This window comes from Procambarus clarkii, chromosome 33 (genome assembly GCF_040958095.1).
Source record: "Procambarus clarkii isolate CNS0578487 chromosome 33, FALCON_Pclarkii_2.0, whole genome shotgun sequence".
Taxonomy (NCBI): domain Eukaryota; kingdom Metazoa; phylum Arthropoda; class Malacostraca; order Decapoda; family Cambaridae; genus Procambarus; species Procambarus clarkii.
The window spans coordinates 35,752,125-35,766,996 of record NC_091182.1 but is presented as its reverse complement, the minus strand read 5'-3'; the positions used below and the strand labels follow the sequence as shown (position 1 = coordinate 35,766,996).

The window sequence follows — 14,872 nt, the reverse complement described above, 5'->3', positions numbered from 1 at the left end:
AGTACAGAGGGAGGTTGAGTTACTCCTGGATGGCAGGACAATTACTGTGAGGGAATCTAGATTCCCTCAGCTAGTTTTCCTAGTTTTCTAGATTAGGCTAGTCGCTCTAGGGACTCAAGTCAAGAAATTTTCAAACTAACATACACTTGTGGGGTGTTGGATGAAAGCTCTTGCTATGGACTATCATTTGTGACTAGTCAGAAGTCTGTGATTGCTCTGTAGAGAGAATTACAGGACTTTTCCTGTTTCTGTGAAAATAGGATGGGAGTTGAGAGTGAAGTGGTGTGGGTAGGTACTTGACTCCCAACGGTTTTAGAGGTGGTGGGAACAGTGGGGTGAACGTTGCCTCCCCCCCCCAACCATGTGAGACATTGCGCCATTGTCTTTAGGCCTCCCCCTCCTTGTGACGTCACGGGACGCCTGAGGGTGAGGGAGGCCTGTGATTGGGTTAGGCATCTCTGCTCCTAGCTGAGTTTTGGCACGAACAGCTGTGATTGGAAGCAGCACCTTGAGTTGTGCTGGCTTCGTGCTGATTGGTCAAGACAAAGTAGGGGGGGGGAATATGGGCATTTTGAGTTCCCCTAGCCCGCGAAATCGTTAGTTTGAGCTGGACAGCAAGTTGAGGAGGATGTAGCTGGGTGGAGGTGCCAGCCTGCCACCTCCAACCCAGTTAATCGCGGTCATTCCCTTGTTACTCAGCGTGGATGGCACTCCTGCCATCATGGGTTGTGTCTAGGCCCAATTTGCGTGGAATTGGAGTCGATGAGGTACGGAAGGACCAGTAAAAAAGCCTCAGAGACAGTGGGCACCCATGAGGCAGCTGGCAGAGCCTCATGGTGTAACAGGTGGTTCGAATATCCTGTCTAGTGTTGTATGGACAATGGACAATTGGTGGAATCAGGGCAGTGTAAGTGAGGTGTCATTACAGGCCCCTGTTGGACTTGGTATTCCACCGTGTTGGGTCCGCCATGTGGTGACGCCGCCGGCCATTGTCGCTCGAGTGTACAAGCGAGCATGCTGGTAAGATGGGGTGTAACGTGATCTCCCATCCACGTGTGTATGCCTGTAGGCGCCAGCCAGCCAGCTGGGCTGAAGCATCCATCCCATGTGGGCGCCGCCCGCCCCAGGGCTGCGCCGCCCACCTTGGCCAGCCGCCTGGGGGGGGGGGCCACCCCCAGGTCACCTGCGCGGCCAAACCCCACCCCTACCCCACGCACCAGCTCAGCCCGGGGGGGGGGGGAGTGCTGTGTCGTCATGCGCTACTCGTGACCACCCCTAGGGCCACGAGGTGGCCATATGTTTGGCCAACTTCCCTGGACATTTTAGGGCCACACCTCGCACGAGGAGCGAGCTAGGTGTTTACAGCCAGAGAGGTAGTGACCAGGGAAAGGATTGATGAGGATGTGAAGAACGTGAGTACAATTATCATTGTGTAACAGCGTGTTGAGGACCGGTGGAAATCCTGGTAAGAGCTGTGTTGTCCCATAGCCCCGCCAGGCTAGGGAAGCAGCTGAGTGACAGCTGTCAGTGGCACATCCAGGTGACTGGTAGGGCGGTACCTGGAGATGGATGTTGTACACGGTACCACACTGTAGTTATATAAAGTTTATATAAGAGTGTAGACTGACTCGGGTATGTAACCGGTCAGTGTAGAGATTTACCATATAAATGATCCAGTTGTCGATTCTAAATAATCGGTCAGACTGGATTAGTGCGATGGAGTACCAGCATGTAAAATTATAATCATTAGAGGTAGGCAGGCCAGGTTGCAGGGATGTCAGTGGATACCCTGAGGTCTGTGTAGTTAGAGATACAATTATCTGGTGATATAATTTTCATTGATTATGTGAATGCCATTTCTTATGTTCATTTGCATGTTTTATGTACTGTGTTGTGTGGTGAGTCAATAGATGTGATTGCTGACTGATTGCCTAATGATATCATTAGCATGTGGGGTATGCTGACGGCATCATTATGTTGCAGGTTTGTGCAGTGTTGTTATCAGTTTATACAATATTGCTGCCCTGGGAGCTGTGTTGAGGGTTTAAGGGACCTCTAGGATTATTCAGGGGAATTCACAGTACTTAATGAGAGCAGGCAATTGATTTGTTAATTGCTTGCTGAGGTAAGTGTGTGCTCACAGTAGTCCTTTGCAACGGTTGCAAGATAAGGGGGGCAGTATTATTGGTATACTCTTGTTGTTGCACAACCATGTGTCATTACTGTGTGGCACAGTAATTAACGAGTTGCAGTAGCCACAACCGTATGTGGGCAGTGCATTTGTGTTGTTGCATGCCATTGAAGTGTGACCTATGTAACACTGGGGTTACTTTGTTTCTTTAAGTTGTGTCGAGGACTTAAGGATTCAGTGAGTTAATTAATAAGGGGTAATTAACTGGATAAGGGTGCACACTTATTGTTGAGTGAGTAAGAGCTGTTATAGGAGAACAGTGTTGAGCTTGAGTGACATACGTCTCGGGTGCAATTAATTGTCTGTGTGACAACTAATTGACCACTCTAGCTAATTATGTAATTAGCCTTCTCATCATGAATTCACATAGTGGGAGAGGATCTGTCAGAGTCTGTCAGTGTTTGTGTTAACGGAATTTGCTCGGGACTAATTACCTTTCTGGGGTATAGCAATTAGTGGCTCATGATAATTAGTGGAGTAATTAACGTCTGGGGTCTTGAGGACTCAGATGACTCGGTAAAGCGAGGTCATGGAGCTAGTATAAATCGTTATATTGATCATATCCTGTCTGAGGACAGTGGATTAATTGCACTCATGTTAATTAGGGGTAATTAACTCCTTTCCCGTGAATTCACAGTGTTTGATGAGACCTGCTTAGGCAGTGCGGAGTGAGACGTATTTATGGATGATTAATTATCAGTCCTGGTGACAGTTAATTAATTGCTCGGAGTTAATTAGGGTAATTAACACTCACTATAGTAATTTTTGACACCGACTGTCGAGAAGCTACCAAGTTAGGCTAGGCTTAGTTAACATAACTCAATGGGGATGTAATTAGTGGTCTGTTTGACCTTAATTAAGAATTACTCACTGAATACTTGCAAGGAGTCAAGTGTGATGTAATATAATAGTTTTGAGTTATTGTTAACAAGATGACATGTGTTAAGAGAGACACGTGTTAATGATTAACGTAGAGTACCATTATGTTGTTGTCTATGAGAGACAATTGTTTGTGATTACCGTAGTACTTTGTTGCTGACTGCTGCGATCAGTCAATTAACGTAATTAATCACATAATCAGTGGTAATTGATTAAGGCAATTTCTTTTGTTTATCGTCGGATGACGAGAGTAGAGTAACTTGGGGATTACTGGAGCTGTGTCCTAGAATCCCACCTTGCCTGACTCGTTTACTGTTTACAGTGCAACTCCTTGTAGGGAGTTGCAAAGAGTGTTCACACTAGGTTGTGATAGAGGGAGTAACTGTTGGACTACCCGCCTAATTACGGGGGTCACTCCTGTTGGGCGGGAGGACCCTTAAGTTTGTGATTAGAGTAGCTGTCAGGGAAGCCGTGACACTATTGATTGCATGCTTGTGTCTTCAGTGGGCATCATTGTTCAGTTAGTTCACTTGTCAGCCTGAAGTGTCAGCAGGATGGAGCCTGCTGTCATTTCTCGAGGGGCTGTTGAATAGCTGTGTTGCAATTGCCACTGGAAGGACAATAACGTAACCACTTGCTGTATTGTAACTTAGTCTGTGATATTTTTTTAGATTTGAAATATTGCGTTATCAGTGGGCACACCTGTGTTCAGGTTAGTTCAGTATGCAGCCGCACTGCAAGGGTTGCTATTTAGCTGTTTGTTATCGTGCCACTGGATGGACATTAACGTAACGTAAACTCGGTAATGTAGTAGTTAGTCTCTTGTTATTAATAAATTGTTATGTTACAGAAAACGGTCTTTGATGTCAACCCTTCAACCATTCTTTTCCACCCATGTTCTGCATTTTACGATTAAATGTTGATGTGATCTTGATACGACGGCTGTTCTTGGGAATTCGAATTCCAATTCATAGCGACACATCAAATATAAATATTTGATTGTGAGAACTCGTCGGTTACCCTTTATTAGTTTTAACGTCCTGTTTAACTAGGAGGAGCCAGCGGCCTATTGTGGACAGGTTTTCACCCCTAGTGGTGGAGGTCTGGCGGTTTGCTCCCTCTTCTCCTTTTTCTATTGGACTCATGCTTAACTGCTGTGAGCAGCCTTTAAACTTGTAGTCCACCTCCTAAGGGAGGTAGGCGTAGAAAAAATCTCACAATTACTCAATTGTGATGACTTCAATGCTGAGTATCAAGCACAAGAATAGATAACAATAACATTTGATGTTCTCTGAAGTTAGCACCTTGCAATATGCTCTGAAATACTTTCAAAATGTTGATGAATATATGACATACATTTGCTAGGCAGATATCACTCTCTTGTCAAATTTAAAATTTTATTACATTTACATACTGGTAATTTATTTGTTGATTTCTGACTGCTCTTCTTTTCGTCTTCAGGAAACATCTATTTTATTTATTTCCTCTTTCAATCCATTTTTGTTCTTCCTCATGTTATCTTAACACTGGTTGTCGGAAACCAGTCGACCACTGAACCAGCAGCTCCATATACACACAGAGTGAGTCCATTGGTCATTACAACTTGGCCCAATCATGTGGTCGAGAGTTATGGAACTGAGGCGTCCCTCGCACATTAATTTCCTGCTGTAAGTTTCATGGAAAAACAATCGGTTTTCTCAATGTGCAGTTACATAAAAACAGCAACTGTTTTGCCTAATCACCAAAGTTGGAACCCAAACAACTTAGTAAGAATCCAAACAATAAAATCTAAACAAAGGATTACATTTAGTAATCCGAGGACAATACACAGAAAACGTCAATATTACAATGTTTTAATTATTTTTTAATGTTTCGCAGTTTTACCGGGCTGATCGAGTTCGTAAAACAATTGCGACATACTAGAACGAGTTGATATATAGATTTCTAATAGATATATTTACACAAATGCAAATAAATTAAATTTAGGATAATCTGATATCTAAACTGCATAAAACGTTATTAATAAATGTAGTTATATACTTACATATATACAATGTCGCCGGCTGAGAACTTGTTTTGTGAACCGTTAGTGTGACAAGAGACACTGTTAACTACATAGTTTCTAGTGCTGTTGCTGTATGTCTCAATGAGGCTCTCCTAAAGTGAGGGAGAGAGAGACAGAGAGCACAGGCTATTACTAAGAACATAGGAATGAGGGTAATTGTAAAAGGCTTATTGACCCATACGAGGCAACCACCCAATCTGAATCATATTCATATCCAGCCCACGTTTGAAATAATTAAGGGACCCCACCTACACCATGCCACGCTGCAACTGGTTCGACAAATCAACAACCTTGTTACTGAACCATGAACCAGTATTTACCCCAGGTCTTTCCTAAATCTAAACTTATCCAATTTATTCCTATTGTTTCGTGTTCTGCCTTGTGTTGATACTTTTAATACTCTCTTAATGGTCCCCTTTGTTATGTCCATTCATCCACTTGCAAACCTCTATCATGTCACCCATAACTTCTCGCCTTTCCAGTGAATACAGTTTAAGCTTCGTTAATCTTAATTCATATGACAGGTTTCTAATTTGGGGAATTAACTTTGTCATCCTACGCTGGACACGTTCCAGCAAATATATATCCATTCTTTAGTACAGCAACCAAAACTGAACTGCATAATCTAAATGGGGCCTAACGAGAGCAAGATCCACCCAAACTCATTCATATATATGTCTAACCTACGCTTGAAACAATCAAAGGATCTTACTTCTATTGTATTATGCAATAAGTTGCTCCACAAATGACAACCAATTAACCGAACCAGTATTTACCCTGATTCTGTCCAAATTTAAGCTGATGCAATTTATACCAAATGTTTCATTTTCTATTTTGTGTTGATACTTTTAGTACGCTATTAATATCCCATTTGTTGTGCCCATTTATCCAATTGCACATCTCTATCATGTCGCTCCTTATTCTTCGCCTTTCTTGTGAATGTAAAATAAGTTCTGTCACATTTTCTTCATATGACAGGTTTCTAATTTGTGTGATTAACTTTGTCATCCTATGCTGGACGCGATCTAGAGAATTTATATTCATTCTATAGTATGGCGACCAAAACTGAACTGCATAATCTAAATGAGACCTAACAACAGCTTCATGAAGATATATACATGAAGATGTAAACACTAACCATGAGTTTTATTACTAATGCTTTGATAAATAAATAGGGAGTCTTTTTCCGTGTTTATTTCCATCCTGATTTTCGTATGATCGGCAAATTTGCAAACATTTTTGCTCAAACCTGAATATAAATCATATATATATATATATATATATATATATATATATATATATATATATATATATATATATATATATATATATATATATGCGAACAAGCCAGAATGGTCCCCTGGACAATATGCAACTGAAAACTCACACCCCAGAAGTGACTCGAACCCATACTCCCAGAAGCAACGCAACTGGTATGTACAAGACGCCTTAATCCACTTGACCATCACGACCGGACATAATGAGGTGATAGCCGAGGCTATTTGAACCACCCCACCGCCGGCACTCGGATAGTTATCTTGGGCATAGCATTTTACCAAATCACCTCATTCTTAGGGGCACACGTGAGGAACACAAATGCGAACAAGCCAGAATGGTCCCCTGGACAATATGCAACTGAAAACTCACACCCCAGAAGTGACTCGAACCCATACTCCCAGAAGCAACGCAACTGGTATGTACAAGACGCCTTAATCCACTTGACCATCACGACCGGACATAATGAGGTGATAGCCGAGGCTATTTGAACCACCCCACCGCCGGCACTCGGATAGTTATCTTGGGCATAGCATTTTACCAAATCACCTCATTCTTAGGGGCACACGTGAGGAACACAAATGCGAACAAGCCAGAATGGTCCCCTGGACAATATGCAACTGAAAACTCACACCCCAGAAGTGACTCGAACCCATACTCCCAGAAGCAACGCAACTGGTATGTACAAGACGCCTTAATCCACTTGACCATCACGACCGGACATAATGAGGTGATAGCCGAGGCTATTTGAACCACCCCACCGCCGGCACTCGGATAGTTATCTTGGGCATAGCATTTTACCAAATCACCTCATTCTTAGGGGCACACGTGAGGAACACAAATGCGAACAAGCCAGAATGGTCCCCTGGACAATATGCAACTGAAAACTCACACCCCAGAAGTGACTCGAACCCATACTCCCAGAAGCAACGCAACTGGTATGTACAAGACGCCTTAATCCACTTGACCATCACGACCGGACATAATGAGGTGATAGCCGAGGCTATTTGAACCACCCCACCGCCGGCACTCGGATAGTTATCTTGGGCATAGCATTTTACCAAATCACCTCATTCTTAGGGGCACACGTGAGGAACACAAATGCGAACAAGCCAGAATGGTCCCCTGGACAATATGCAACTGAAAACTCACACCCCAGAAGTGACTCGAACCCATACTCCCAGAAGCAACGCAACTGGTATGTACAAGACGCCTTAATCCACTTGACCATCACGACCGGACATAATGAGGTGATAGCCGAGGCTATTTGAACCACCCCACCGCCGGCACTCGGATAGTTATCTTGGGCATAGCATTTTACCAAATCACCTCATTCTTAGGGGCACACGTGAGGAACACAAATGCGAACAAGCCAGAATGGTCCCCTGGACAATATGCAACTGAAAACTCACACCCCAGAAGTGACTCGAACCCATACTCCCAGAAGCAACGCAACTGGTATGTACAAGACGCCTTAATCCACTTGACCATCACGACCGGACATAATGAGGTGATAGCCGAGGCTATTTGAACCACCCCATCACCTCATTATGTCCGGTCGTGATGGTCAAGTGGATTAAGGCGTCTTGTACATACCAGTTGCGTTGCTTCTGGGAGTATGGGTTCGAGTCACTTCTGGGGTGTGAGTTTTCAGTTGCATATTGTCCAGGGGACCATTCTGGCTTGTTCGCATTTGTGTTCCTCACGTGTGCCCCTAAGAATGAGGTGATTTGGTAAAATGCTATGCCCAAGATAACTATTCGAGTGCCGGCGGTGGGGTGGTTCAAATAGCCTCGGCTATCACCTCATTATGTCCGGTCGTGATGGTCAAGTGGATTAAGGCGTCTTGTACATACCAGTTGCGTTGCTTCTGGGAGTATGGGTTCGAGTCACTTCTGGGGTGTGAGTTTTCAGTTGCATATTGTCCAGGGGACCATTCTGGCTTGTTCGCATTTGTGTTCCTCACGTGTGCCCCTAAGAATGAGGTGATTTGGTAAAATGCTATGCCCAAGATAACTATCCGAGTGCCGGCGGTGGGGTGGTTCAAATAGCCTCGGCTATCACCTCATTATGTCCGGTCGTGATGGTCAAGTGGATTAAGGCGTCTTGTACATACCAGTTGCGTTGCTTCTGGGAGTATGGGTTCGAGTCACTTCTGGGGTGTGAGTTTTCAGTTGCATATTGTCCAGGGGACCATTCTGGCTTGTTCGCATTTGTGTTCCTCACGTGTGCCCCTAAGAATGAGGTGATTTGGTAAAATGCTATGCCCAAGATAACTATCCGAGTGCCGGCGGAGGGGTGGTTCAAATAGCCTCGGCTATCACCTCATTATGTCCGGTCGTGATGGTCAAGTGGATTAAGGCGTCTTGTACATACCAGTTGCGTTGCTTCTGGGAGTATGGGTTCGAGTCACTTCTGGGGTGTGAGTTTTCAGTTGCATATTGTCCAGGGGACCATTCTGGCTTGTTCGCATTTGTGTTCCTCACGTGTGCCCCTAAGAATGAGGTGATTTGGTAAAATGCTATGCCCAAGATAACTATCCGAGTGCCGGCGGTGGGGTGGTTCAAATAGCCTCGGCTATCACCTCATTATGTCCGGTCGTGATGGTCAAGTGGATTAAGGCGTCTTGTACATACCAGTTGCGTTGCTTCTGGGAGTATGGGTTCGAGTCACTTCTGGGGTGTGAGTTTTCAGTTGCATATTGTCCAGGGGACCATTCTGGCTTGTTCGCATTTGTGTTCCTCACGTGTGCCCCTAAGAATGAGGTGATTTGGTAAAATGCTATGCCCAAGATAACTATCCGAGTGCCGGCGGTGGGGTGGTTCAAATAGCCTCGGCTATCACCTCATTATGTCCGGTCGTGATGGTCAAGTGGATTAAGGCGTCTTGTACATACCAGTCGCGTTGCTTCTGGGAGTATGGGTTCGAGTCACTTCTGGGGTGTGAGTTTTCAGTTGCATATTGTCCAGGGGACCATTCTGGCTTGTTCGCATTTGTGTTCCTCACGTGTGCCCCTAAGAATGAGGTGATTTGGTAAAATGCTATGCCCAAGATAACTATCCGAGTGCCGGCGGTGGGGTGGTTCAAATAGCCTCGGCTATCACCTCATTATGTCCGGTCGTGATGGTCAAGTGGATTAAGGCGTCTTGTACATACCAGTTGCGTTGCTTCTGGGAGTATGGGTTCGAGTCACTTCTGGGGTGTGAGTTTTCAGTTATATATATATATATATATATATATATATATATATATATATATATATATATATATATATATATATATATATATGCCAGAGAAATCCACAGAGAAATATGAAATGAGAAAGCCTTTGTCAACACCAGACTGACTAAGGAGAAGGGAGAAGGGGGGAGGATATATAGGCCGACACCTGACCAACCCATCCCTAGGAAAGAATTAACCAAAAGCAGGTATAGCTTAGCTTATTGGAACTTATCAAATTGTGTATAAAAGACAATTATTTTAGTTTTAATGGAAAATTTTTCCAACAAACATTTGGTATGGCGATGGGCAATCCCCTTTCCCCAGTTTTAAGCAATTTGTATATGGAATTCTTTGAAACAAAAATCTTATCCAGGATTATCCCGGCTAATGTAGTTTGGTTTAGGTATGTTGATGATATTTTGTGCTTATGGCCGTGCGACGAAGACCAGATAGTTTTTCTTAATGAACTCAATTCTTTGGTACCTTCAATAAAATTCACTTGTGAGACTGAGGAGTCTCACAAGTTTCTCGTCTACCTGTGGACGAGACAATCGGGATGATAGCCGACAGAGTGTATCGTGATCCGGCCTGTACTCCTCTTGACATACCAGAAAATATTCTAAGGAAACTACTCCAAGCTTGTACTAAAGAGGCACCCTTCTTGAGCCCGGATGGGCACATGTATAAGCAAGTAGATGGGGTCGCCATGGGTTCTCCCCTAGGTGTCCTGTTTGCAAACTTCTACATGGGTACCATCGAGAAAAAGTCTTAGTCGACATGAACTTGAAACCGGCCATATACTGCAGGTATGTTGACGACATTTTTACACAGGTGCCTGATGTCAGACATCTGCAGGAGCTGAAGGAGGCATTTGAGCAGAGTTCCGTGCTGCGTTTTACTTACGAGATGGAAAAGGATGGGAAGCTGCCCTTTCTAGATGTAACAGTCATGGAAAAGAGCGGAGGTTTCCACACTGCAGTCTACACTAAGGAAACGAACATAGGAATGTGCCTAAATGCCAACAGCGACTGCCCAGACAGGTACAAGAGGAGTGTTGTTAACGCATATGTCGACCGTGCTCTCAGCCACAGCTCAGAATGGAAACAAGTCGACGAAGAACTCTGTAGGGTAAGGCAGGTCCTAGTCAACAACGGCTTCTCCAATGGTTTCGTCGAAGACATCATAAGAAGGAAAGTGAAACGCCATGCAACCTCTGAAGAGACAACTAACACAACACCTATACCCCCTATTAGACTATTTTACAGGAACTTCTTTTCCATAGCTCATAAAACGGAGGAAAGGGTCCTGAAAGATATTGTTAATAGAAACGTTATCCCTACAGACAAAAATCAGAGGATACAACTGACGATTTACTATAAAACCAGAAAAACGGCCAGCCTACTCATGAGAAACTCTCCAGACACAAAGCAGAACGCTTTAAAAGAGACCAACGTCGTCTATGCCTTCAAATGCCCACTTGGGGATTGTAAGCTCCAAAAAAAAACCAGTATATAGGCAAGAAAACAACATCTCTTTCTAGGCGTTTAACGATGCATAAGCAACAGGGCTCCATTAAGGAACATATAATCTCTTCCCACAACCAAACCATCGCCAGAGAAATCCTAGTAAACAACACAGAAATCATCGATAGATACAGCGATAGCAGACGGCTTGACGTTTGCGAGGCACTACACATTAAAAAGTCAACACCAGCAATCAACAGCCAATTAATGCACAACTATATTCTACCCACCTCAAGACTCCGCTCCAATATAGAAGCATCAAGAAATATGGACCAATAGGCTTTCTACAATCACTTCTATTCAATACCCATTGCTTCGTGTTCTGTCTTGTGTTGATGAAATTAATACCCTATTAAATACCACCTCACCCCATCCACCTCACTCAAATGTAGATATAAACAAATCGGAGATGTGTAAGTTCTATTCAGTTGTGTAAATGTAACTAAAGTCTTTGAAAATATAATAAGTTTTACGAAACGCGCTCAAGTGTCGCGTCAGACTAGAAATAAAAATTAATTTTGGAGAATTGATTTTTGAATTACCACCAACAGTGAAAAGAAATGTACGAAAGATTGAGAAAATTCGTGTTAGAATTATTAATCTTACTTTTTCGGTCATATTTAATAATATATATATATATATATATATATATATATATATATATATATATATATATATATATATATATATATATATATATATATGTATATATATATATATATATATATATATATTTAGAATTATTAATCTTACTTTTTCGGTCATATTTAATAATATATATATATATATATATATATATATATATATATATATATATATATATATATATATATATATATATATGTATATATATATATATATATATATATATATATATATATATATATATATATAACTGAAAACTCACACCCCAGAAGTGACTCGAACCCATACTCCCAGGAGCAAACGCAACTGGTATGTACAAGACGCCTTAATCCACTTGACCATCACGACCGGACATAATGAGGTGATAGCCGAGGCTATTTGAACCACCCCACCGCCGGCACTCGGATAGTTATCTTGGGCATAGCATTTTACCAAATCACCTCATTCTTTGGGGCACACGCGAGGAACACAAATGCGAACAAGCCTGAATGGTCCCCAGGACAATATGCAACTGAAAACTCACACCCCAGAAGTGACTCGAACCCATACTCCCAGGAGCAAACGCAACTGGTATGTACAAGACGCCTTAATCCACTTGACCATCACGACCGGACATAATGAGGTGATAGCCGAGGCTATTTGAACCACCCCACCGCCGGCACTCGGATAGTTATCTTGGGCATAGCATTTTACCAAATCACCTCATTCTTTGGGGCACACGCGAGGAACACAAATGCGAACAAGCCTGAATGGTCCCCAGGACAATATGCAACTGAAAACTCACACCCCAGAAGTGACTCGAACCCATACTCCCAGGAGCAAACGCAACTGGTATGTACAAGACGCCTTAATCCACTTGACCATCACGACCGGACATAATGAGGTGATAGCCGAGGCTATTTGAACCACCCCACCGCCGGCACTCGGATAGTTATCTTGGGCATAGCATTTTACCAAATCACCTCATTCTTTGGGGCACACGCGAGGAACACAAATGCGAACAAGCCTGAATGGTCCCCAGGACAATATGCAACTGAAAACTCACACCCCAGAAGTGACTCGAACCCATACTCCCAGGAGCAAACGCAACTGGTATGTACAAGACGCCTTAATCCACTTGACCATCACGACCGGACATAATGAGGTGATAGCCGAGGCTATTTGAACCACCCCACCGCCGGCACTCGGATAGTTATCTTGGGCATAGCATTTTACCAAATCACCTCATTCTTTGGGGCACACGCGAGGAACACAAATTATGTCCGGTCCGCTCATTATGTCCGGTCGTGATGGTCAAGTGGATTAAGGCGTCTTGTACATACCAGTTGCGTTTGCTCCTGGGAGTATGGGTTCGAGTCACTTCTGGGGTGTGAGTTTTCAGTTGCATATTGTCCTGGGGACCATTCAGGCTTGTTCGCATTTGTGTTCCTCGCGTGTGCCCCAAAGAATGAGGTGATTTGGTAAAATGCTATGCCCAAGATAACTATCCGAGTGCCGGCGGTGGGGTGGTTCAAATAGCCTCGGCTATCACCTCATTATGTCCGGTCGTGATGGTCAAGTGGATTAAGGCGTCTTGTACATACCAGTTGCGTTTGCTCCTGGGAGTATGGGTTCGAGTCACTTCTGGGGTGTGAGTTTTCAGTTGCATATTGTCCTGGGGACCATTCAGGCTTGTTCGCATTTGTGTTCCTCGCGTGTGCCCCAAAGAATGAGGTGATTTGGTAAAATGCTATGCCCAAGATAACTATCCGAGTGCCGGCGGTGGGGTGGTTCAAATAGCCTCGGCTATCACCTCATTATGTCCGGTCGTGATGGTCAAGTGGATTAAGGCGTCTTGTACATACCAGTTGCGTTTGCTCCTGGGAGTATGGGTTCGAGTCACTTCTGGGGTGTGAGTTTTCAGTTGCATATTGTCCTGGGGACCATTCAGGCTTGTTCGCATTTGTGTTCCTCGCGTGTGCCCCAAAGAATGAGGTGATTTGGTAAAATGCTATGCCCAAGATAACTATCCGAGTGCCGGCGGTGGGGTGGTTCAAATAGCCTCGGCTATCACCTCATTATGTCCGGTCGTGATGGTCAAGTGGATTAAGGCGTCTTGTACATACCAGTTGCGTTTGCTCCTGGGAGTATGGGTTCGAGTCACTTCTGGGGTGTGAGTTTTCAGTTGCATATTGTCCTGGGGACCATTCAGGCTTGTTCGCATTTGTGTTCCTCGCGTGTGCCCCAAAGAATGAGGTGATTTGGTAAAATGCTATGCCCAAGATAACTATCCGAGTGCCGGCGGTGGGGTGGTTCAAATAGCCTCGGCTATCACCTCATTATGTCCGGTCGTGATGGTCAAGTGGATTAAGGCGTCTTGTACATACCAGTTGCGTTTGCTCCTGGGAGTATGGGTTCGAGTCACTTCTGGGGTGTGAGTTTTCAGTTGCATATTGTCCTGGGGACCATTCAGGCTTGTTCGCATTTGTGTTCCTCGCGTGTGCCCCAAAGAATGAGGTGATTTGGTAAAATGCTATGCCCAAGATAACTATCCGAGTGCCGGCGGTGGGGTGGTTCAAATAGCCTCGGCTATCACCTCATTATGTCCGGTCGTGATGGTCAAGTGGATTAAGGCGTCTTGTACATACCAGTTGCGTTTGCTCCTAGGAGTATGGGTTCGAGTCACTTCTGGGGTGTGAGTTTTCAGTTGCATATTGTCCTGGGGACCATTCAGGCTTGTTCGCATATATATATATATATATATATATATATATATATATATATATATATATATATATATATATATATATATATATATATGTATATATACATATATATATACATATATATATATATATATATATATATATATATATATATATATATATATATATATTTGAGTGAGGTGGATGGGGTGAGGTGGCATTAATAGGGTATTAATTTCATCAACACAAGACAGAACACGAAACATGGGGTATTGAATGGAAGTGATTGTAGAAAGCCTATTGGTCCATATTTCTTGATGCTTCTATATTGGAGCGGAGTCTTGAGGTGGGTAGAATATAGTTGTGCATTAATTGGCTGTTGATAGCT

At 43.5% G+C, this 14,872-nt stretch overlaps 1 protein-coding gene across 1 annotated transcript in view; it reads right to left on the bottom strand.

Moving 5' to 3' along the window:
* LOC123765211 (nose resistant to fluoxetine protein 6) overlaps positions 1-14,872 on the bottom strand; it is a 167,261-nt gene that overhangs the window by 127,093 nt on the left and 25,296 nt on the right. Inside the window, exon 5 of the mRNA XM_045753681.2 lies at positions 5,115-5,227. Coding sequence (XP_045609637.1) covers positions 5,115-5,227 — 113 coding nt within the window. The remainder of the gene's footprint in view (positions 1-5,114; positions 5,228-14,872) is intronic.